General features: G+C 34.5%; 1 protein-coding gene across 2 annotated transcripts in view; it reads left to right on the top strand.

Annotated features, from left to right (window-relative positions):
* The first annotated feature begins 2,706 nt into the window (after positions 1–2,706).
* Zbbx (zinc finger B-box domain containing) overlaps positions 2,707–25,939 on the top strand; it is a 138,454-nt gene continuing 115,221 nt past the window's right edge. For both annotated transcript variants that reach the window (XM_046422883.2, XM_058572245.1), the window contains exons 1-4: positions 2,707–2,797; positions 11,347–11,450; positions 14,519–14,626; positions 16,868–16,958. In XM_046422883.2, coding sequence (XP_046278839.1) covers positions 11,383–11,450; positions 14,519–14,626; positions 16,868–16,958 — 267 coding nt within the window. In that variant the 5' untranslated portion in view covers positions 2,707–2,797; positions 11,347–11,382. The remainder of the gene's footprint in view (positions 2,798–11,346; positions 11,451–14,518; positions 14,627–16,867; positions 16,959–25,939) is intronic.

Here is a 25,939-nt window from a genome sequence, read left to right as displayed (position 1 = left end):
TTTGAGGCTTCCTTGAACTCTGTAGTCCCACCACTGTAAAAGGCAAAAATCTAATGCTAAATCATACAGAGTTTTGACAATTATGTGGGAGGACGATTTTTATTATTCACATAAAAGCTTTTATTACCTGTGACTGACCAGAAAAATCCTAGGGTCTGCCATAATTTTCCTCCAGGCTGTACTTCTACCAAGTACAAAAAAAAATTACTTAATGAATTGGGCTTATTCAATGGAAGTGTGTGTGTGTGTGTGTGTGTGTGTGTGTGTGTGAGCTAGAGAGAGGATGTTTTTAAGCATGACCTTGCAGCTGTCTTTCAAACTCAATAAGTCTGTGCTTTAATTTCTGCATTATGGGTAATTTTTTCTCTTTAAATTGAATATTCCTAGCTCAGAAAACTTGTGTTCAAATCTTGTCTTCACAGTGGCACAGTGAAGCGTGCTTTTTTGCAAAAACCCTCAGGAATACTGTGCTCCTGATATAGATGTGGTAAACTATTTGCAGAATTGCTGGTGTGTCAGTTAAATGCATTCTGCTTCAGTGGAGAGAGTATCATCTCTCTAGAGGTGTCATTGTTTTTACATGTTTCATTTCATTTTGTCACTAATCATAGTTCTGAAAGACAAGTACTTTATATTTTGTATTTTACTGTGTGACTTGGCATGGATTATATCTTGGCTTTGCTTTTGTCTTTCCTACTTGTACATAAGCTATTTTTCTAAACATAAGCAAGATAATGTTATTTTGATGCTTTCAAAAATATCAGAATATCTCACATATTAATTTTTAGGAATTTAATACTATTATGCCAGTAAATGCATTGTAAGGATGTTTTTTTTTTGTTGTTGTTGTTGAAGTAAAACTGAGTCCTATATAGATGTGATAAGAAGCTTGATGCAGAATACTGCTTTACATTGGGCCAGAATTGAAGTTAGTTTATTGTTCCCTTTCTCTGGAATGTTCTTTGTCATGATTGCCCTTGTCTTCTTCTTTCAGAGACTTCTCTGACCATCTAATCTAACATAGAACTCTTAATTATTTTCTATTTCTTTATTATGCTTTTTCTTTATAATACTCGATACATACTTGTATTTGTTTATTGCCTTAAAGGACTTTATTTTCTTTATTGCATCATTTTTCAGACCTAGATGAATGGACTTTCAATACTTGTTGGATAAATAAATGAATCCTGAACACATCATTCCTGGTAATTTGATGATTATACCTGTCTAAGAAACATAGCCAGAACAAGAAAAGTAACAGTATTAAACATCCCCTTGAAATTTTTCACTGTAGTAGCATTAAGGGAAGGATTTGGTGAAGTCATACCATAAGCACATGAGAGTAACCCTTATAGTACACCACCACCACCATTTCTTACAGTTTAAGGGCATGGCTTATACCTAAAGACAGTGTCCTTGTGTTATTCACCATTTTGTCCATTACTGTGTGTGGAGTAAACTTTCAACCATGAGACTGGCCTTTAGGGTTCACTTAGGCCATGCAGGAGGCAAGTGTAGCATGACCAGGACTCTTATTCAAATCTGCCTGACATCAAAACCTGAATATCCCCCCCAAACCCATTGTCTTCTCTTATTCATGGTGGTTATACTTTTACACATTTGAGTCTACCAAAAGAAAACATTGAATGTTTTCTTAAATGGACATCTGCAGGCACACTAATGTGGGAAGTAAGGGTGCAAAGCTTAGTGTGTTAACTATAATAGTTAAGATTACTAGTTCAGTACTGATATGAATGCAATATGGTTATTATAATTTAGGGAGTGACTGCAGAACCAACCACAGATGCCTACGGTATATAAAAACAGAAATATAAAAAACCCAACAGCATATTTAAGAAGCTGAAAAATGAAATTAAATTCCCTATAGAGGCTCTGTTCATGGGTTGAATATGTGTGTGCAGCTCATAAGTATTTGTTTTTGGTGGTTGTTATTTTGTTTCATGCACACATACATTTTATATTCACACATCTTCATGGGTCATATATAAAGAAAAAGAAAGTTCTGGACTTGCCCAAAGTCCTAGATTCTTATCCTAAGTTTGTCTTTTGTACGTTTTGATGAGCAAGAAAACAAAGGATATATGTGTAAGATCTGAGGCAGAACTACTTGGGTAGATTCTTGGGTTTGCTATTTGCTAGCTTTTGCAATTGGGGGTTTAGTAACATTTTCGGTGCCGCAGTTTTCTGTTTTTTGGCACCAGGGATTGAACCCAGGGGGGCTTAACCACTTAGCCACACCTCCATCCCATTTTAATATTTTATTTAGAGACAGAGTCTCACTGAGTTGCTTTAGAACATCGCTAAGTTGCTGAGGCTGGCTTTGAACTCGCGATTCTCTTACCTCAGCCTCCAGAGCCTCTGGGATTACAGGAGTGTGGCACCACACCTCACGCAGTGCCTCAGTTTTCTTAAATATCCATTAGGTTGTTGTGGTGATGAAGCAAATATTACATCTAAAGCTCTTAGACTAGCGCTTGCAATGATGAGGGCTGAATGTTACATCCCTCATTTCCAAGACCTCTTCTGCTGGAAAGCCTCCTCGATCTGTTACATTTCCTTACCCTCTTTTTACAGTGACCGCCCTTTTGTCTCAAAATCCACGGGGCTCTTTTGCTCCCTCTGCCGGCGGACAGCGGCAGGACCAAACGTTCTGGTTGCTATGGGTACCGAGGTACGCGGTAACCAAGGAGACCAAGGCGGAAACTCTGGACAGCTTTGGCTCGCTGCGGAGGAAGCGGCTGGGGTCTCCCAGGGAGTTGGCAGGCTGCGGATGGAGGTGGGAGACTGGAGTCTTGGGGTCGACTTGGCGGGGTTGTGAGCGGATCTGGGTGGTGCTGGGAGTCGGGAGGCAAGACTGAAAAGGAGATTCTTTGAGGGGTGGAGCTGGGGGGCGTCGTCCTAGCAGGTGTTTGTTAAGCCCTCTCGTGTGCCCACACAGTATCAAGCCTGGGAGCAGCAAGACAGAGCGCTGGCCCAGAAGTTCAACATCTTGTGCTTTAGTAAACAAAAGACTTAGCCCATAATGCTAATGTATGAAGGGGAACCCTAGATGGAGGAATCAGGGCCTTTATCAATTGTACTATCTACTACTTTTTTTTTTTTTAAGTGCTAGCCCTCCTTTGAAGTAATTTGTGCACTGTGAAAATTTTGGTTTCGGGAGAAAACATCACTTTATCTTTTGTAGCTTTTTTTCTGCCTTCCTGGCTACATGCACCTACTTCACCCTTGAAGTCCACTCCTCTCAAGTAAAGGTTATGGTAGGGTGTAAATGACCCTGAGGAATTGGACACTCTGGAAGTCCCCCCCCCCATAAGCATTAAAAGCACTGAGGTATATAGGTTGTGTGTATGTGTATGGCATATTCTCAATATGCACATACATATATGTAAGTGTGTGTATATATGTATGGCTTGCCTTCAACATATATAGAAATATGTAGAATATATGTGTGTGTATACATGTGGCTTGCCTATTAAATTTAGTAAATCTCATTTTAAAAATTCTTAAAGCTGAAAATACTGTACAAGATATATGCCTAGGGTAATCTAACAACTCCCTCCACCTCTTTGAATATTTAATCTTATAGGATACTTAGAGGCTTGTACTGACCTCCCATTACATTGCCAGCTGTATTGCAAATAAATTATCTGAAAGTAACTGCTTTGTTTACTTGCTTCAGGACACTTAATACTTCATGCAATTAATTTACTTGCTTTTTCATTTTTTCCCATTTCTCTCACCAGAGTATAAATTCAGTGAGAACTGGTTCACCATGTTCATTGGTACTTAACTTGATACAAGACACAGTTTTAAATTTATATTTATCAATTGCTCATTGAGGTCTGGTAGGAGACATGGGGAAAATAAACCCATTATTTTGGGAAGAAAGGTATGTTTGTTTAAATTTTTTCTCATTAGGTAGACTGTAATTTTTCAAAAAGAAAAATACATAAAACTTAGCACATTGTCAACATTGCACTGTGTGGAGACACTGTACTAATTGCTGGGGATTCAAAGATCAATGAAGGACTGCTCTCAAATATTTGGGCTACTTAGGGAAACAACATTTATATGACCAATGATGCAGAAAAATAAACCCAGGCAGCATATAATAGCAAAGTAACTTAATACATATGATGTCATTACAGAAAGGGAAGCTCTTTTTTGGAGGAAATCTTCCTTAGAAAGGTGACCTTTGAACTGTGTGTTGTATAGAATAAAATTTGGTGAGCAAAAAAGTGGAACATAAATCAGAAGACTTTGGAATATTGGGATGCCTATGAAATAGCTTAAGTGCTAAGCAGAGTAGCTGGCAATTATTTTTTCTATGTGTATAGGCAATGATTTAGAGACAAAAAAATTAGCCACTTCATATTACTTGGGAGCAATTTGATACCCAAAAGGTTTTAAATGGTGTTTAGAGATATTGCTATAAAATTTGGAAAATACTTAATATAAAATGGTTTCTTTTTCTAAATTTCCTATTTATGTATGACAGGTGGAAAGTGTAAAAGAGGGAAGGATGTTTGCCAACAAATCTCCTAAATGATATGGATTAATCATTTTGAGTGTGTAAAAAACCATATTTAGATTTTAAGCCTTTAGAGGAGCCAAGAGGATTGGGAAGAATATAGCAAATTTTGTTTTTTCCCCAGTCTTAGATGCTTTCATTTTCAGATGCCTAAAATTTCGTGAAGAGATACCCAGGGTAATAGTGGATTGTAAGAGAATGAGTAGTATAGATAACATATTAACCTAAACAGGTTTCTGAGAGGTGTGAATTTAAATACATTACTTTCATTGTTGTGTATAATAATATGAAATTTTTAGTTGGTGTGGAATTAGTAAAATTGTACTTTTTAAAAACTATTTTGCCACTCACACGTTTTTAAGATAACTATTGACAAGTCTTGCTAGTCTAACTATGAAATGGAGAATACTGCGTGAATATGTGTGAGCAGAGATCATTCTTATACAAAGGTGTTCTTAAATCTGGTGGACTTTGGGCATCATTTAAGGTCTTCTGACCTTAAACACCCAATCTTTGAATTATCACATCATTTTTAATTTGAAAGTATTTTAAAATAGCATCTCACCTCTTGAAATCTAATTCTTTCTCAGTTGTTCTAGAAGAAACCATCATATAGAGGGTGCATGATTAGTGCCCTGAAATAGTGTTTCATTATCAGGTATCTTGGTTGGCTGAAAGATTGAAAGAAGTTTTAAGTCAATATTACCTTACTTACTTCAGTGCCTGTGCTTGGAGAACATGGCGTATATTTATTTAGCATGTCACGGAAGCACAAGATGTTATGCTAGAGATCATGTATTATCAATATGTTCCTTAAATTATTAAAAGGGTTTAGAAATATATACATGTATAGTTAGAAAGAAGTTACTATTGGATGGAGTGTTAGAGAGTAACATTCTCTTAATAGTTTAAATTAAGCTTTTTAAATTAAATTAATTTTCATTTGATATTTCTTGCTTATATCTCTGATTTCCAAATACTGTGGTAGTAAGTGGCCTAAACATGTTAATCCATCCAAAGGTGTTTGTTGATTAGATACTTTAAAAATATGCCCTGAAATACTTATGGTTTAAGTTTTGTGGCCTAAAATGATCCGAGTTAGAAAAATCTACCAATATAAGGTAAGTTTTTGGTTGTAAAAAGTGGCTCTAAACTTTCTATTCTTCCAGTGGTGTGATGGTAAGTCCTCTGGGACCTGCAGCACCTCTTGCTGAATGCTCTGAGCTTTGAGCTGTACAGATCACCAGAAATGCCTTTTTCTGTGGAGCAGGCCTTGATGCTTGGGTTGCTCCCCAAATGGGAACATGTGTAGAAGGATCATCAAACCATAATGGACAATTTTGGGTCATATTGGATCTATATATGTGGGCAGAAATGGAATTGGGGACAGAAAAATGATGCCATCTAATAAATTAGTTAACCAGAAAAATCTCCAAATCCTACTAACCTTTGCTATTCAATTGTTAGAAAAGGAGAGAGGGGTGGGGAGAGGGAGTGAGACGTGGTGAGGTTTGCATAGCAGAATCCACCTATTTCCCTGGCTTCAATGGATGACCAAAGTTTTGTGGTTTGCTCTTCATGCTGCTGACATTGTTATAGCCTTGCTGTCCCAAGAAAGGGGATTGATTCTCTGTTGGTTTTTACCAAAGGAAACAGGCAGAACAGCATGACTCACAATTATAACTGTCCTTCTTTTCTTCATACAAGAAAATTGGCTTATTCAAGTGACTTGATAAAACATTTAATTGAGAAGAAGCCTTACTAATTGCATTCAGTGAAATGAAAATGCCCCCTGAAGAAGATCATTTATTGGTTAAATTACATTATCAGTGTGGGCTTACTCAGTCCAGCCGAAGCCCATAGAACAGCTGAGGAAATTGTGGCGACAGAGTCGAAAAGAGACCTCTGGAGACCAGTTTCAGAGAACTTGATCCACTTGATTACTGCATAGGCAAGCCTTTTATGCATAGTCTATTACTGGGCCAATTAGCTGAGGACTGTAATAATCCAATGAGCTAGCAACACCCTTAAAACTGGCAACCAATGGTTGAAAAGGTCAGCAGCAAAAAGCAGAAGGAAGGGAACATGCTGTGTACCTGAAGGTGGCCAGGTTACCATGGTGATGGGGCTGGGCATAGTCAGTGTGCCAAACCACAAATGTCCAGACCTGGTGAGCCCCTCACAAATGCAATATAGGCTACTTTCTAGCTCATAGGCCCAACATATCAGCAGAGTTTTGAGTCTGAATCATCTCATTCTAATGAGATTTACAGACATTCTTTCATTCTCTGGGTAAACTCAATCATTGGGTATCAGTTTGGCTTGATGCTTAGATATACACATATAACATATAAAATTGAATTGTGTGTTCAATGTGTAAATAAAGTTAGGGCAATTTAAGTTACTTTAATATGACAGGTTAACTGTGAGGATTCTTTTGTTTCATCTTTTTTATGCTAATGATAATATGAGATTTGTGTGTGTGTGTGTGTGTGTGTGTGTGAAATTGTCAACTTTAGACAAGAGTCCAGTGCTGGATTTCCTGATTAGGATCAGAAAGGTATAGAGATTCATGTTATTGAGCAGGATCATTCCTGTAGACTTTTTTTTTTTTTTAAATGATACCTTTTGGGCTGGGGATGTGGCTCAAGCGGTAGCGTGCTCGCCTGGCATGCGTGCGGCTTGGGTTTGATCCTCAGCACCACATACAAAAACAAAGATGTGTTTGCCGAAAAAACTAAAAAAAATAAATATTAAAAAATTCTTTCTGTCTCTCTCTCACACACACTCTCTCTTTACAAAAATAAATGATACCTTTTGTAGCCTTTGTTCAGTGAAAATATACAAAGATATTTCCTACAAACATGATTCCTAAAGGTGAGAGAGTAGAAGAAAGTTCCATTTGAAAATATTGTCACCCTGCTACCAAAAGCCATATAAATCATAATTTTCCTGTAGTGTCTTTGGTTCTTTTTGCCATTTATTTTAGCTTTGAGAGACAAGACATGGTGGCTGAAAAGTTGAGTCTGATTCAGGCGAGTTTCCTAGATGTACCACAATGTTAAAATTGTGTGTGTGGCTTTCCCCTTGATTGTGAGTTCCTTGAGGGAAGACACCATGTTTTATTTGCCAATTTAGCTTCACTACCTTAAGGGAGTCATGAAGGAAGAGCTAAATAAATAATTGGTGATCAAATAATCAAATATGATTCAAACTGTAATACAAACACTATTGTTTAAAATATAAAATCATTTTGTGTAATTTAGTTGTGGAATTATCTTTATAGAATATTTTTTTTTCAGAAATTTCTCCAAGGAGGCAAAAATCTACCTGTTTAGATTTGATTTTTGTAGTCCAAATAATTTGTAGCTGTATTTAAATGAAAAAAAGTAGTTGCTTCTGCTACACAATCATTTTTATTTTTATTCTTACTTAATTTTCCTTGTCAGCATTATATTTAAATTGATATGTAATATTTGTACATATTTAGAGGGTACAATATGATCACTTGACACATGTATACAATGCAGGGTAATTAGCATTTCTGCCTCCTCAAATGCTTACCATTTCTATGTGTTGCAAACCTTCAGACTCTTCTAGTTATTTTGAAATTTAATTGTTTTAGACTATGGTTATCCTACTGTGCTAGAGAATACTAAATCTAATTCCTCCTATCTATCTGTTTTGCTATCTTTCTCCTTTCTTCTTCCTTTTCCCCTTCCTAGTCTCTAGTGGCCACTATTCTACTCATTTCTTCTACGAGATCAAAATTTTTTAGCTATTACCAATGGGTGAGAACATGTGGGATTTGCCTTTCTGTGCCTGGCTTGTTTCACTTACCATAGTATTGTTCAGTTCTATCCACATTCCCACAAATGCTACAATTTATTCTTCTATGACTAATATTCTATTGTACATTCCATATATACATAATTTTTAATTATACATTCATCAGTCAATGGATAACCTGGTTGATTACTTGTCTTGGCTATTGTGAATTGCATTGCCAAAAATATGGGAGTGCAGGTATCTTTTTAATGTGATAAATAATGTGATAATTTTATATCTTTTGATTATATACCCAGTAGTGGACTTTTTGGATCCTATGATAGTTCTATTATTAGGCTTTTGAGGAACCTTTGTACTGTTATCATACCAACCATATAGAGAAGTTCCTCTTTCTCTGCATCTTTGCCAGCATTAGGTATATTTTGGATTGTTGATTACAGCCATTCTAAATGGGGTGAGAGGATATCACATTGTGGCTTTGATTTGTATTTCCCTGATGATTAGTTATATTTAATATTATTTATGTTAACATGTATAATTCTATATTTCTATGGAATATTATGTAATATTTTGATACATTTATATATTATATAATGTTCTAATCAGGGAAAACATATCTATCTACTCAACATTTACAATTTCTTTTTTCTATGGGGGTGGTACTGGGGATTGAACTGAGAGGTACTCAACCACAGAGCCATATCCCCAGCCCTATTTTGTATTTTACCTAGAGTCAGGGTCTCACTGAGTTGCTTAGAGCCTTGCTTTTGCTGAGGCTGGCTTTGAATTCTTGATCCTCCTCCTCAGCCTCCTGAGCCACTGGAATACAGGTGTGTGCCATGGCTCCTGGCCACTTACAATTTCTTTGTGTTGTAAACATTCAAAGTTCTCTAGATTTTTTCAAAATATACTATTATCTAGAATCATTGGATATTTCAATAGAGCAATGGAACTTATTTCTCCTTGGTACTCATTGATTAACCTTTCTTCATTCCTCTGTCTGCCTTCCCAGCCACTGATAACCACTTGACTCCAAAATGAGTATTTTTTCATATACATGTTGGCAATTTGTATGGCTTCCTGTGAAAAATGCATGTTAAAATCATTTGCCCATTTTTAAAATCAGATTGTTTATTTTTTTGTGGTTGAGTTGTTAATTTCCTTATATATTATGAATATTAGTCCCTTCTTGGAGGCAAATTTCACAAGTATTTTATCAAATTTTTTGGTTTCAATGAAGACAACAGAATGGATTTCATGTTTGCTCTGTGTATAATAGATTCTGCAGAGAGTTTTAGGAGGCATTCCAAAAGTGTTTTGATCAGTTGTTGTACCATTGAAATTGTGAGGTATGCTTCCAAAAGAAAAGAAAAAAAATTGAAAAACTAATCATTTTATTGTATAGACTTCCATTGGTTGTTCAAATTTTGGTCTTGTCTTTCATATTTCTTGCAGCAGTTTCTAGACATATCTTCTGGTTTTTCCTCTAAAAATAGTCACTGATTCTTATTAATTTCAACATAAATTCCAAAAGATTGAACTTGACATTTTTAAAGTCACCAATTACTGAGCCTCAGCCTCTTCGTAAGCCTATATTTACTTTTACCCTCCATGTACCTTGTACATCAACTAAATTAAACTAGTCATTAGTCTCCTCTTAGTAGCTATTTTCCCCTCAATATGGAATATTTATCTAATCCATATTATCACCTATAAGAACCTTTTCTTTCAAGTTTTGTAGAGATGCTAACCAGCTTGAATTCTCTTCCTCTTACTTATTATATCATTACATCTATAAATTTTAAGGCCTTTATAATTTCTATCCTGTTTTATGGCTTTTTTACACAAGTATCATACGTCCTATTTGACTCTAAGCCGTTTAAGCCCAGAAAACAAATCTCCTTGGTTCTTGACTTCTCCGTGCCTTTTAGAATGGAGCCTTACATTATAACAGCCTTAATAAACATTTTTTTAGGGTTCTGAACACATAGGAACTTATATTTAAACTGACAACATCACAGGATTTGGGCACTTAAGATTATGACCACTGTGATATTTCTTTAAAAGCTTTTGGAATGTAGAAATGTATTTATATAAAATGTAATAGTTGTGCATGTGATACTGTAATTTGCAATACAGAGTAAATTACTATAGAAGCATGAATAATTGGGAACTCAGGGTGTTCTGAATAATTTAATTTTCTGGTTAGCTCAGAGTTAAGCAGAAAATCCTTTTTATTTCATTTCTTCTTGAAAAATTCTTTTTGAAATATGCTAATTTCAGATCTTAGCCAAAGAGCATCATTAAAATTTTCTTTGATAAATGAGGATACTAGAATGCCTTTGGGTAATTATTACATACCTTAATTTTTCATTTTACATTGCTATATAAGTAAAAAAAACAGGTTTTTTTTTTGCTTTGGATTGTATCTTAAAAGTTCTTTTCACTTTACATTATACAGAAGCTCTTTGCGTATTATTTTTGAATGGGAACAAATATCTCCTATACATTCATGTGTTGTGTAACAGTGGGGATATGTCTTCGGTAATAGCACATTAGGTGATTTTGTCATGTGGAAACATAATAGAGTGTACTTAGAGTAAGATGACTATGATGCAAATAGGTAATATAAAATTAAGGGACTATCTTATATATGTGGTCTATCATTGACTGAAATGTTATGAGGCACATGACAGTAGATACTTTCACCCTTTATTCATAGAAGGATCCAGGATATGTGCTTTAGCTTAATTTTTAGTTGAATATTTCCCATCTTTTGTTATATATAAATATTGATGAAATATCAGTTTCATTAGATGTGCAATATACTTATATAATGTGTAATATATTTAACCTATGATAATTTTTTCTGTTAACCCTTTTTAGCCTTTTTCCTCACAATTATTTCTGTTTTTAAAGTTTTCCTTAATTATATGTAGTTTTGAATTTGTAGTTTATACTGCTTTTCCTCTGGCATAATTCTTTTGTCTTTTTTTATTTTTCAGAAGTTTTCACAACTAGAATAATTTAAAATAATAATCATGAACACCAAAGATTTTGTAGTTATTCCATGGGGAAAGCCTGGAAATTCTGTAAAGCTAAAATACAAGTAAGTACATATATATTTATTTCTTAGATAGAAATAGTTGTTAGTTTTTTGTGTATTTTAATTTAAACTCAAATTTTGTTTTTATCTACAGAGAATAGGTTTTAACTATTATAAATCTATAATAGTTTTAAAAACGCAGACTGTGTATTCCACAAGAATCAAAGTGAAAGGTATAAATAAAGTTTGGGCTCATTAGCCATTGAAGCATTTAACAGAAAATTTAAAAAAATTGTAACCCTTATTTAAAAGTTAAAAACAATCATTATGAAATAGAAGGAGAAACTTCAAATAGGAGACTATTAATATTGGAGACTTTAAACAGAGAACAGAAAGCACTTGTCTTAGCTCTCTAAATGATTTTTGGTTGACTGCATCTTCCCAGAAAGAGTACTGTCTGTCCAAGATTGACATGCATATGCCTATAGCAAGAGCCACACAATTCTAGGTATCTTGGGAATTTCAGGACATTTTAGGGGTATAGGAAGGATCAACACATTAGTTCCCTTTGAGGTCCCTAGAGTTACTGGAAATCTTCAGGGACTTCCTCTCAAATATCACTTAGAGCCAATTAGCCTGACCTGGAGACAGAATGCCAATTTTTAATCTTGATTTCTGAGTCCTCTGATTCAGATTAATTGTTCTGTGGTTATTCCATGTCTTTAGAGTTTTCATAATGTTCTCTTCATATTTAAGATACTGGTTGTAAAAGCATTGTGGAAAGTGATACACAAATATATGGCATTATCATTATTATATATTACCTTCTTTGTTGGTGACGGGGGCCATCTAATTACTAGTTCTCCTTTTTTTAAAAAAAAATATTTTAGTGATATGTTTCAATTCTATGTGTCCATATCTGTAAATATTCATAAAACTGATATTTATTAAGTACATGTTATACACACTGTACTGCATAGTTAATATAAAAAGAAGTCAGTCTTTGCCCTCAAATAGAGTGCAGAGGATACAAAGAAGTAAAATTACATTGACAATATAGTATGAAGCATAGTATGCTAAATAAACACTGAGAGAACATGGGCCTAGATTCTGGGGCAAGGAGATATCAGACTTTTGTCTGAGAGATGTGGCTTGTTGGGTAGCTATTTGATGAAATTTGTAGAGGTACATATACTATATAGTTTTGGGACTTTTCAGACATATTAGATTGGCTGAGGTTTATAGACAATCCAAGTCGGAGTGAAGGTCAAGATCTAGATAATGACTAACTTGTAAGCCAAAATGAGGAGATTTTTCTCTCCACTACCCTACTCCATCAGATTAGCATAACCTTTCTACTATCTGGATTACTGAAATAGCCTCTTAACTGGCTATTTTGCTTCTGGCCTTGCTCCTTCTTTTTTTTTTAAATTTAATTTGAAATTCTTATATTTATTTTTTTAATGTAAATTTTTAAAATTTACATAAGACAACAGAATGCATTACAATTATTGTTACATATATAGACACAATTTTTCATATCTCTGGTTGTATACATAGTATATTCACACCAATTTGGCACCTTCTAACTGATAGTCCATGATATAGTCAGAGTGATCTTTCTAAATAAATGCAAGTCTGATCAGCTCTATTAAGATCCCTTAATGATCCTCATTGTATCTATAATACAAATCCCAATTCCTCTTTGCTTACAAGGTACTTTATTATCTGAACACTTTTCATTTCAGCAGGTCCATTTCTTGCCACTTTTCTAAGCCTATACTTAATTCCTGGTCAGAAGGAACTTTTAGTTCCTTGACTTACATATTACCTATATTTGTACTCTACCTTCTTCCTGGACCACTGCTCTTACTCCCTTCCTTTAACTGGCTCAGTTCTTTCTTCCTTTATGTCTCAGCTTACACCAGGAAGTGTTTCTGCTGTCCAGGGCTGGGCACATGACCTTTCTGTGTGCTTAGGCAACCCACTGTTCTTTCCTGATGAGAGCACCATCACACTATATCACAATAACTCATACTTGGCTGGATTCTCTTCCATTCAGGAAACTTCATCATGTCTTATCTCCTTTCACCTATCTCAGTGCTTGTGTTTAGTAGAAGCTGAATATCTCCTTCTGAAATAGATATAATGAAAACAAAGACTTTACCTCTATATTGGCCAGTTTCTCTTAACTCTCTGGACAGACTATTCCTCCCATCATTTTTCAGATATCTCCCTGGATTGTGTCAACTTGGGGAAATGCAGTTGACACACTTGTTCTTTGGTGATGGCTTACCACCTTTATAAATGAGTTCCTTTCTCTGATTTCCATTATTTTTTGCTTTGGTTCCATGCTATAATGTGCATGTTTGCCCTCACCACTTGAATTGAGAACACAAATGTAATTATGAAGGGATTTAAATTCATGATAGATAATAAAAGCTAGAGAATTAGGTTGGCTTCTTATCTGTAAAAGAGAGTCAATGACTACTGCTGATAGGGATCTAAAATTGGGAAGTGAGGAAAATGACTTATATTGAAAGCTTGATGAGCTTCAAGTAGTATTATTAAAATTTCTTGCATGACAATATCCTGTTCAAAACCTTAATAGAGGCTTCTTCTTAAGAAGTCCCAAATCTACTCTGCTGTTATTCTCCTAAACATGATGTAAAGGTAGAAATTTATCTAAGTTTCCAATCTGTCAGTTCAGCACAAGTGTATATTTTCCCTAGGTGGAATAAATAACAGTTTTAACCTACTTGAATTCAACTAGAAGAAAGTGAGCATGGAAATTAGAAAATACTTTTCTGTTAATGTGCAATAGATATTTGAATATATAAAGCCATGATTCATACATAAAGTGAATCATGATTTTAAATTTCTAGCAATGTAATAGAAAAAGCAAAGTGTTAAAGAGATACCTTGTTTAAGGAGAATATTAATGAATGTCAAATGCTAACTTTATAAAGATCATGTTTCAAGAAGTCTAAAGGAATTAGTTGAATTATTTCATCCTTTTTAACTATTAAACCTCTTAACTTAAGAGCAAAAGATCATATGAAATTATTTTGTCTGGAGTTTTACTTATTTACTTCAATTGAATATTCTATATATAAATCTCATATTTTCAGAAATGTTCAAGAACTTCGAATGGAGAAAGTACAGTTAGAATTGGAGAACCAAGAAATGGAAAAGAAATTACAAGAATTCCAATCAACAAGGAAAAAAGAAGAGACAAAGTGGGTGAAAATTTTAGAGAATTTTAGAGGATTAAACTCAGTTATGTAAAGAACTATTTTACAGTGTTATGCTCTAATAAAAATGTTTAGTGGATGGATATTTTCTGATTTTTCCTCATAAGGAATATTAAATTCCCTCTACTTTTTGTTTCTGTGCAATTTATATGAGGAACATCGCTTTTTGAATTACCATGATTTTGTTTCTTCTGAACTTCATTTGGTCTTATCCTTTCATATTTCCCTTTGGATATCACACTCCTCAGTAACTTTTGGTCTGAAATGGTTAGGGCAGCAATGGAAACTTTGACCTTTGCTCTCAGAAGATTGGTATTAACAATCCATGAAGATCAGTTTATTTTTAAGGCCATGTTTATTTATGAAAAAAATGGGGGGGCAGGAGTTTGCATGAGCATCTGTTAGAATCATTTAAACCCACAGGTATGTCTTAAATGTCTTCAGCCAATTCTAGTAAGCTGATAGTTTATTAATAAGAACTCTCTAATATAGTGTTTATATGTATGTATTACTTTAACTGAGACTATTATTTCATTGTAAAAATAATAAATAAAGATGATAAGGGTCAGAGCTGATAGCTGTGTGATGGAAACAATTTTCTTAGCTTGAGGCTGAATCCCTGTGCATTTTTCTCATACCAATTTAATGATTAAAAAATTTTCCCCAAAATTATTTTCTTTGTACTTACACAAGTGGATTGACTTTCCAGTATTATGTGATCATAAGTGCTGCTGTAGATATATTTCAATATATATTTTTCTTACATGCAAGGGCATCTATGGGATAAATTCCTATCCCTGTCATTTGAGCTCAGTGTAGACAGGTGCTGAGAGATTGTTTTCAAAATACTCTTCAACAATTTATAACCATCTTCTAAAGAATATGAGGGTTTATATTTCCTGTGTCTTTGCTGTTATGAAATATTATCAAACATTTTATACATTAAATTTACTTTTGCTTGGTCATCAAACTGATGACCATTGAATGCGTACAATGTACCTTCTGAAAGTATTGTTTTTAGAGTCCACCTCTGAGCTGCACTCATGACACACATACATGCTGTAAAAACCAAAGCATTGGTCAAATCCAGGCATCACATACTGTCTGTCATCCAGATGACAGTGTTTATTATGTGTTTCACTATTTCCTCTTTATGATCATTTTTAACCTCCATAAATTTCTACTTAATTTGGACTTCTTAATGGATCATGGTATTCATCTGGGAATTGGAATCCCTGGAATCAGTCTCCAAGAATGAGTTTTTCTTAGCTGTGGAAACTTTTTTGGATGATTTTTTAAAAAGGTTCTAAAGCTTGACTCAGGTTTTAGAATGCGTACACTCTTTTTCTTTTTTAAAGAGAGAGAGAGAGAGAGAGAGAGAATGAGAATGAATCTTTTTTTTTTTTTTTTTTTGTAGATGGACACAACATAATGCCTTTATTTTTTATGTGGTTCTGAGAATCGAACCCTGGTCCTGCCCATGCTAAGCGAGTGCTGAGCCACAACCCCAGCCTGTTTACACTCTTTTCTAAGGTTATACAGATAATAAATATCATGGCTAGAGTGAGAACATATCACCCTCTGGTCAGGAAGATTCAAACTACTGTTCTTCTGTTTCTCTTTATTATTTGTTACCTGTGTGAAGTTAGGCAAAGTGTTATATCATTATATTTTAAATAATAATTAGACTCCCTGTCCTGGTAATTTTGATAAATTTTCATGAGGCACAACTAATAATACTTGGAAAAATTGTAAAACTAAAATTTGTCTTAGCAATCTCTGTCACCTTACAATGTGGGAGCTCATTTTAAGTCTTAATGAGAAATTCACAATTTATTAGATCTGCTGAGTATATGTGAGTCTTGTTTTGCTTCCTTTTCGTATTTATATTTGAGGATGCTTAGTTTTTAAAACTGCATGACAATCTGTAAAGCTTCCTATAAACCAGTAAAATTATCTTTTGTCATTGTAAATGTCAAAAAATGAAATTCTTCAGCTCTGTTTAGACATTTCACATCTCCACAAAAGTCACAGTATAATAGAGCTATATTTTAAAATTAGTGAGGATATTGGGCCATTATTGATATTTCATTTTCATTTTGTAGTGGTTTGTTACATGTTAACAGATGAATTTCTATTTCCTGAAACAGTAAATATATATTTGTTTTCATTAAAAGGAGAAATGTTTTTAGTAATTACATTTTGTCTTGTTTATATATATTGAAGGTCAAGTGGATATCATTGGAAATCTGGAAAAGTGAGCAAATTGGGTTATCAATCACCTGTGATGTCACAAAATAAGGGAAATGCCATTAAGGTAAGACGATACTATTGGATTCTCAGGCAATTTGCTAGGCAAGAAGAAATAACTTATTATTTTAGTTTAAGAATATGAGGGTTTATATTCTATTTTATTCTAAGAGTTTGCATTCTATTCTTTACTCAGGCATCCAGTATTGTTGTTTTATCAATTTTTCTAATATTAGATTTTGATTCATGGAAAGTATGCAACTTTCAGCATTTAGATATATTTTGTTTTTAATGTAGACATTGATTTTCAAAAATTTACCTTAAAGTGTATATTTCCATTCCAAATTTCTCTAAATTCCAAACAAAATTTTTTCATTCTGTTCAGGTTCAGCTTAAAGTATGTGGAATACAGTCATGTAGTTCTATATCAAGGTGAAAGTTAATGTTATTTGATATAACGAATGATAAACTTTATTCTTGCCATTAGATCATTTCATATTAGTTTACTGATTTATACTTCAATAATAATTATTCTTATATAATTAATGCCATGCATGAAGATACCCAAGAAAAAAATGTGTTTCAGTGTCATAGCTACAGATTTGCTTTATCTTTACTGTGTGTTGTAAAATATATCATTGCACTATGTTGCAGATTAAAACCAGGCAAGTGTGCTTATATAAAAAAATAGCTTTGTTTGTGGATTCTTTAGTACAAGGCTCATGACTTTGTAAGTTTTAACTTGTACAACTTTTTATTTTTTATGTACCAATCATTAAACTTTCATTGGGTCACTTGGCATCTACAAACATCTTACTCAGTACCTCTAAACATTTCGACTTCAAAAAAGCGTTTGATTCTATAATGTCACTATCTTAGTGAGATATGCTTCTTTATTTTCGGGGGGACAGTCAAAGGTGTATAATATACTTGTAATGTTTCATTATCTTTCTGACGTGTTTTTATTTCAGATGATATTGTAAATATAATATTTAAAAATGCTGACTATGATAACTGAATGTGATTATTGGCTTAGTTATTTATTAGCATTTATGAAATGCTTTTTGGTCTTATAGTTCATCTTTGTTCTCAAGGATGTCCTTATGTAATATAAAAGATGAAGTGTGTTAAAAATATTTATAGTAAAAATCAATATGTAACTTTTGTATAATCATTTAGTATATGGACACTGTATGCATGAAAAATAATAGCTTAGTGCTAGAAATATTTGAAGGTTTACTATATTTGTAAGGAAAATTATGAATAATTTATAATTTCTGTTCTCAAAAACATTATAATTAAGGAGAGTGAGAGCATAGAGGGCTGGGGTTTTGCGGAAGGAGAGCTTAAAACAAGACTGGGCAGGAGATAGGAAGCCTTGAGAATTGTTGAGAATTGTTGGTGTTTTACTTGGCGGATGGAATTTCCTATTTTCTGACAGTTTTTGAATAGGAGGATAACAAGATTAAGGCAATGATTTATGATGGTTGATCATGTTCAAGTATCCAGTGTGTTTGGAGTTAATAGTGCATACAGCAACTAGTCTCTTAAGTGTTTTAGCATGTAGCACATGAGATAAGAATATATCTTACACATGTACTTCTATTGATTCACATACATAAACACTTACCAACATCATATTAATTATAAAACAAAATATGGAAATTAGTCAAGGGTAAGATAAATATAAATAGATGTGTCTTTTATACTTCCTATTTTTTCTGAGATCTCTTGGTCATGCAAGATCACTTGGCTCTGCTACTAATCATCCTCAAACTATTCCATGAAATAGAAAAGGAGGGAACCCTTTCAAACTTATTCTATGAAGCTAATATTACTCTGATAACAAACCAGACAAAGACACATCAAGAAAACTTCATATTAATAACCCTGGTGAATATAGATGCAAAAAATTCTCAATAAAATACTGACAAATTGCATACAAAACACATTAAAAAGATACTGCACCATAATCAAGTGGAGTTCATCCCAGGGATGCAAGGTGGATTCAACATATGGAAATTGATAAATGTAATTCATCACATAAATAGACTTGAAGACAATAATCACATGATTATCTCAATAGAAGCAGAAAATTACTTTACAAAATACAGCACCCATTCATGTTCAAAACACTAGAAAAACTAGGGATAGTGGGAATATACCTCAATATTGTAAAAGCTATATACGTTAAACTCAAGGCCAACATTCTAAATGGAGAAAACTGAAAGAATTTCCTTTAAAAACGGGAACAAGTAACAAACCTTCTGTTACTGTTTCTATTCAACATAGTCCTTGAAATTCTATCCAGAGCAATTAGACAGAAGAAATTAAAGGGATACAAGTAGGAAAGGAGGAGCTCAAACTATCTCTGTTTGCCAAGGATATGCTTATATATATATATATGACTCAAAAAAAAAAACCCAAAATACTCCACCAAAAAACTTCTAGAACTTATAAATGAATTCAGCAAAGTATCAGGATATGAAAATTACACCTGTAAATCAATTGTGTTCAGAAATTAGGGATATTATTTTATTCACAATACACTAAAACAAACAACAAACAAAAAACACTTGGGAACCAATCGAACAAAAGAGGTGTTAATTTTCTACACTGAAAACTACAGAACACTAAAGAAAGTAACTGAATAAAACTTTAAAAGATGAGAAAGTCTCCCATGTTTTTAATAGATAGAATTAATATTGTCAAAATGGCCGTATTACCAAAAGTGCTATTCAGATTTAATGCAATTCCTACTAAAATTCCTATTACATATTCCTATTACAGAGCGGTAGAAAAAGCAGTCATGAAATTCATTTGGAAAAATAAGAGGCCCAGAATAGCCAAAGAAATCCTTAATGAGAAAAAAATGAATCAGGGGAATCACCTACCAGACCTTTAATTTTACTACAGAGCTATAGTAACAAAAACAGGATGGTATTGGCACCAAAATAGACATGAAGACCAATGGAATAACATAGAAGACACAGAGACAAACCCACATAAATACTGTTATCTTATATAGACAAAGGCATCACAAACATACGTTGGAGAAAAAAAGATAGGCTCTTCGACAAATGTTGCTGGGAAAACTGGAAATCCACATGTAGTAGAATGAAATTTAACCCCTCTCACCCTGCAAAAAACTCAACTCAAAGTAGATTAAGGACCTAAGTATTAGACCAGAATCCCTGTTAGAGGAAAATGTAGGCCTAACTCTCCAACATGTTGGCTTAGGAGCCGACTTCCTTAGTAAGACTCCTAACATGTAAGAGTATAATGAAAAATCAATAAATGGGATGGTATCAAACTAAAAAGATTCTTCACAGCAAAGGAAACAATCAAACACGTAAAGAGAGAGCCTACAGAATGGGGGAAAATCTCTGTCATTCACACCTTCAATAAGGTATTAATTTCCAGGACAGAAAGAACTAAAAAAGCTTAACACTAAAAAAACCAAGTAAGCCAATCAATAAATGGGCAAAGGAACCAGACACTTCTAAAAAGAAGAAATATCAATGGTCAACAGATATATGAAAAAAAAAACTCTAGTAATTAGAGAAATTCAAATTAAAATCACACTGAAATTTTACTTTGCTTTAATCAGAATTGTAATTAATCAAGAATATAAGTAACAATAAATGTTGGTGAGTATGTGGGGAAAATATACACTTATACATTGCTGGTAGAGCTACAAATTGGTGCATTTACTCTGTAATACAATATGCAGATTCCTCAAAAACTAGGAACAAAACCATCATTTGACCCAGTTATACCATTCACTGGCATATGTCTAAAGGAGTTAAAGTCAGCAAATTACAGTGATGCAGCCACATCAATGTTTGTGGCAGTGCAATTTGCAATAGTTAAGCTATGGAGCCAACCTAGAAGCCCATCAACAGATGAATGGATAAAAAAAAATGTGCTATATCTACACAATGGAATATTACTCAGCCATAAAGAAGAATGACTTTATGACATTTGCAGGTCAATGGATGGATCTGGAAACTATCATGCTAAGGTAAATAAGCCAATTTCAAAAAAATTAAAGGTTGAATGTTTTCTCTGACATGTGGATGCTAAACCCCCAACAAGAGGGAGGAGAAGAACAGAAGTTCATTGGATTAGACCAAGAAGAATAAAGGGAAGGGAGGCAGGAATGGGAAAGACAGTGGAATAAATTTGTTTCAACTTTACTGTGTATATATATATGAATATACCACAATGAATCTCAACATCATGTACATATACAAAAATGTGATCCTAATTAGAATAAGATATATTCCATACTTCTATAAATATATTCAAATAGATTCTACTCTTATATATAATTAAAAAGAACAAATAAAAATTAACAAAATTAAAAAATTTAAATGTGAGGTATCCCCCAAAAGCTCATGTATAAAACAATGCAAGAAGGTTTACAGATGAAATTATTGGGTTATGAGATTATTAACATAATCAGTGAATTCATCCCCTGACAGGGATTAATTGAGTGGTAACTATATGCAGGTAGTTTGTGGCTGGAAAAACTGGGTCCCTGGGAGTGGGGCTATGGGGTTTATGTTTTGTCCTGGGAAGGAGAGTGCTCCCTTCCCCGCCACCACTTGTTCTTCCTAGTGTAATGACTTGCACTGCTTTCCTCCACCACGTTCTTCCACCGTGATGTTCTGCCTCACCTTAAGCTGTAAGGAATGGAGCCAGCTGTCTATGGACTGTGACCTCTGAAACTATGAGCCTCCAAATAAACTTTCCTCCTAAAATTGTTGCTGTCAGGTCTTTTAATCACAGCAGTGAAAAAGCTGACTAAACACTATCTGGAAGTTATTCAAGATGAAATCAGATGAAAGGTGTATGAATTAGAATGGAAGCAGAAGAACTATAAAGGGAAATATTGAACCAAAAATCAGTAAGAAGTCAAACATAATTAATGTCACAATCAGGATTTAGTAGGAGATAGCATAAAGAGGGGAAGAAAAAGTCTGGACTAAAATTTTAGAAGCTTGTTTGAATTTTCATGTGATAGTTGAAGCTGGGGGAGTGATTGTGTCCCAAAGAATTTGTATAAACCAAAGAGGTGGGATGAATAAAGATCAAAGAAAACAGGTATGCAGCGTATGGTGGCAAAAACCTTAATGTTGTACTAAATATGTTTATAAGTCAATAGTTAAGCTGCTTTTCCTTTTTAGAGTCTCATTAAGTACTTATATAATAGCAGTTTATTATTCTCATGCCACAGAGGAAGTAACTTAACTTCAAAGAAGTGAAATAACTTGCTCAATGTCAAGCGTCAGTGTTAAGATTTGCATTGCCAGTTCTTAGGCTTGTTCTAAAACAATTTACCAGCATCCTGGTGAAGAAGGCCAGAGAAGAAAAAGAAAGGCAGGAGCAGAATCTTAGTAATACAATTTCACAGAAGACTAAAGTGAATGAGCGCATTTTTAGAAAATATGTAGATATCAATATTGTCTACTTAGTATTGAAAACCAAAAAAACACTGCAGAGTACTGACTTTGACCAATGTTTCTCAAGGGGGCAATTTTGCCTTCCTGGAGAGACTTGGCAATGACTGAAGACATTTTCAGATGTTACCATGTTACATTTTTTGCTAATGTAGGTAGTTAGTACAAGCCAGGGGTGTTTCAGAACATCCTACAATGAACTGATGAACTACCCAGTCCCCAGAACAAAAAAAAATCATTTGTCCTAAAATGTCAGTGGTGCTGGGGTTGAGAAATCTTGTATTAAACTCTATAGATTAAAATTCTGATTCGGATCATTGGCTCTGTGATCTCAGGCAGGTCATTTAATCTTATATACCTCTGTTACCACATTCATAAACATGCCACATTTGTAACTACTTCACAGAGCTTAGAGCAGTTTGTGAGGTGATGTATGTGAAATCATTTTGTAATATTACTTAGAAATCAAACTAAATGTCTATTTATGGAAAATGAAAATTTTCAAAATGTGAATTTAATGATTAAGTCATTACTGGATGTGAAAGTAGACTTCAAGTAGTTGAAAAAGTGTGGGAGGCAGTGAATAAAAACTTGTTATGCTGAACATGAGAGTAGAGAACAAATTTTAAGGGTTCAACAAGTTCAAGGAAATGCTTTAATATATTGCTTTTTAGGATTGGGGAAATGATGTGGTCCAGTTTAGAGGCTGAGTTATGTGCCGCTGGAGGAAAGATTGAAGATGCAGATGAGAAGTGTCTGTTCCTGGGGGTATAGTCTTTGAAAAGGGGATTCATTTAAGAAGCCTTCACTAAGGAAAGAGAACACATTTTCTCTGAAGAAAGAAAGAAGAAAAAAAATAATGGAAATAGAAATAAAATTTAGAGTTTGGGTTTGGCAGGTGATAAGAAAGAATACTGTGGAGGATTACAATTGGAAGCTACCATTCTTGAATGTTGAAGGCAGTATTGTTTTCTCAGATGAAGGAAAGGAAATAGGATAACTTTGAGGTTTTAGGATTGGAGAAAGTTTGGAGCAGCCACTGTGGGAATTGTGATGAGAGTTTAGCAGCAAATGAATAAATGGTTGCTGACAAACCATAAGGGTCCACTGGAGTTATTCAGCATGGATTTGTAGGAAACCCCATGATAGTGTTTCAACAATGGTTGGTAGACACAGGAAGTCTAGCAGAGGTGATGGGGAGTTAAAGTGAGCACTGAGAAACTCTTGAGTTTGAGATTTTGAAGGCGTGGCCATTCAGAATGCTGCTTGGTGCAGGATTTGGTCACAATGGTGGGGCAGCTGAAAAGGCATTCAGCTGTTCACAGTAGTCAGCATGCTGGTGGGGGGTCTTCAGTACCAAGATGTCAAGTAAACATGGACACCAAAGTGCCCAACATTATCATCCAGAAATATGATGAATAGAAACACTGAGCAGGTTGCTGAAGTTTAGGTGGAAAGTAATGCTAGGTATTGGTAAAGTCAACAAGTGGACGATGGGACCTTCAGTAGAGGTGACTTTGCTGAATGATGATGGAACAATATTCTGGAAATAGCACTCCGGAGAAATTTTTCTCCTTGTCTGGTGAGCGAAATAAAGTGAAAAAGGAGCTAGTTCCTGTGGAAGTGCTTTGGAGAAACTGGTATTGAACAAAAGGTGGGTTTCAGTCAATGTGACACTTGGAGGGAAATATTTTTCAGGAAGGATTAAAGCACAAGATAGTTAAATGACTATTAATAGGGGTTCGGTGGATTAGTAAGTGTTTTAGTCAGCTTTCTTGCTGCTGTGATTCAAGGACCTGATATCACAATTGTAGGAGAGGAAAAGTTTATTAGAGGGCTCACAGTTTCACAGGTCTTAGTCCATAGAAGACCAGCTCCATTCCTTGGGGCTCTAGGTGAGGCAGAATATCTTGGCAGAAGAGTGTGGCATGGGGACACAGCTCACATGTTGATCAGAGAGCAGAGAGAAAATCCACTGAGCAGATAGAAATATATACCCAATGCCGTGCCCCAATTCCCACTTCTTCCAGCCACACCCTACCACTTAAATTACCACTCAGTTAATCCCTACTAGGGGATTAAATCACCAATTGGTTTAACACTCTCACAACCCAATCATTTCTCCTCTGAACCTTCTTGCATTGTCTCACACATGAGCTTTTGGGGGACACCTCACATCCAAACCATAACAGTAGGGGAGCCTGGATGGAAAAATTATCAGTAGACAGTGATAAACCTTCAGTAGCAAATTGGGATGGGAATAAGTGAAAAGAAGGTGAGGAACCGGGAGACGGGCAAGGAAGAAATTAAAGATGGAGACCAGGCAGAGATACACATAGGAGTTATTTGTCAGAGTAGATAAATAAAAGCACATCTCTCCATAGATAGAGAGAGGCAAAACAGGCTTGGGGTTCTGGACTTTTATTGGGCAGGCTCAGGGATTAGAGCCAGGAGGTCCTCATGTGGGTGGTGAATGGTAGGGTTGGTATGAGGGAGTGGGGGAGCCTTTCTCAGAAAGGCCCTTGGGTGGGAAAGCAAAATTTTTTTTTAAAATGGCAGCTGACACTTAAGATGGCTGTCCAGATGCTATGCAAGGACCTTACAGTGAGACTATCTGAAACTGTGGCTTGGAGTTTGGGTCTAGTTGGGGACATTTGTGACACTAGGAGAATGAGGTCAACAGCATGGCTTGACTCTATTGGCTCAAACAAAATGTCCAGTTGTGCTGCCCTGGCCCCCAAAAGCACTCCTTCAGCACCCAATAGTAGAGGCACAAGTGGGTTAACAAGACATAGGACTAGATCATTAAATTCTTGATGCTGAGTATGTACATATATGTATGCACATAATTGTAAGTGTATATATATGTGTGTGTATAAGTATGCATATGAGCATGTACATATGTATCCTTAGTCTAATCCTACTCCACCACCCAACTGGTTCCCAAACAAATAAAAAATCCAACTTGAAGGGATTGTATTTACCTAAAAATAGCAGCTAGCAGCTAGTTTACTGAAATATTTTTTTGCAACTTTAATAATTTAAAGTATATATGGCTACATTCATAGAACAGAAAAAATTAAGCATAGTAATAAAAAGAAATTATAAAATTTTCTTTTAATAATTGTTTCATTTTGCTTTGACACATCTCTTCATTCTGTCCAAGTTGCCTACGACCATGCTGTTCATATTGTAATTCAGATGTATCATTAAGGCAATCATATTGGATAATTTAGTTATGAAAATGAGATTAAATTATCTGTAACTTGTATAACATTACCAACTTAAAAATAAAAGTGTGATTCATATAAAAATTGATTATTTCAATCCTATTTTCTTTTCTGCTGTGTTTGGTACAGAAAACATCTGAGTAGCTACTTCAAAGAATATGAACAATAAATGCCTCTTTGGAGCAAAACCACGGAGAATAATTAGGCTTAAATTTTCAAAAATGACTGCAGTTTGTACAGCCATAGATATGGATGCAGCCATTGTTCTCATATTCTCATGTACAAATTGGGCAATTGAGCATGAAAATTACAAATTGAAAACTGGGCATGAATTGACAGTGTCTGTATAAATG

Source organism: Marmota monax, unplaced genomic scaffold (genome assembly GCF_021218885.2).
Source record: "Marmota monax isolate L192 unplaced genomic scaffold, Marmota_monax_Labrador192_F-V1.1 WCK01_AAM20220418_F8-fsc00110, whole genome shotgun sequence".
Taxonomy (NCBI): Eukaryota; Metazoa; Chordata; class Mammalia; order Rodentia; family Sciuridae; genus Marmota; species Marmota monax.
The sequence above is the reverse complement of the archived record's forward strand: the minus strand, read 5'-3'. Positions and strand labels throughout refer to the sequence as shown.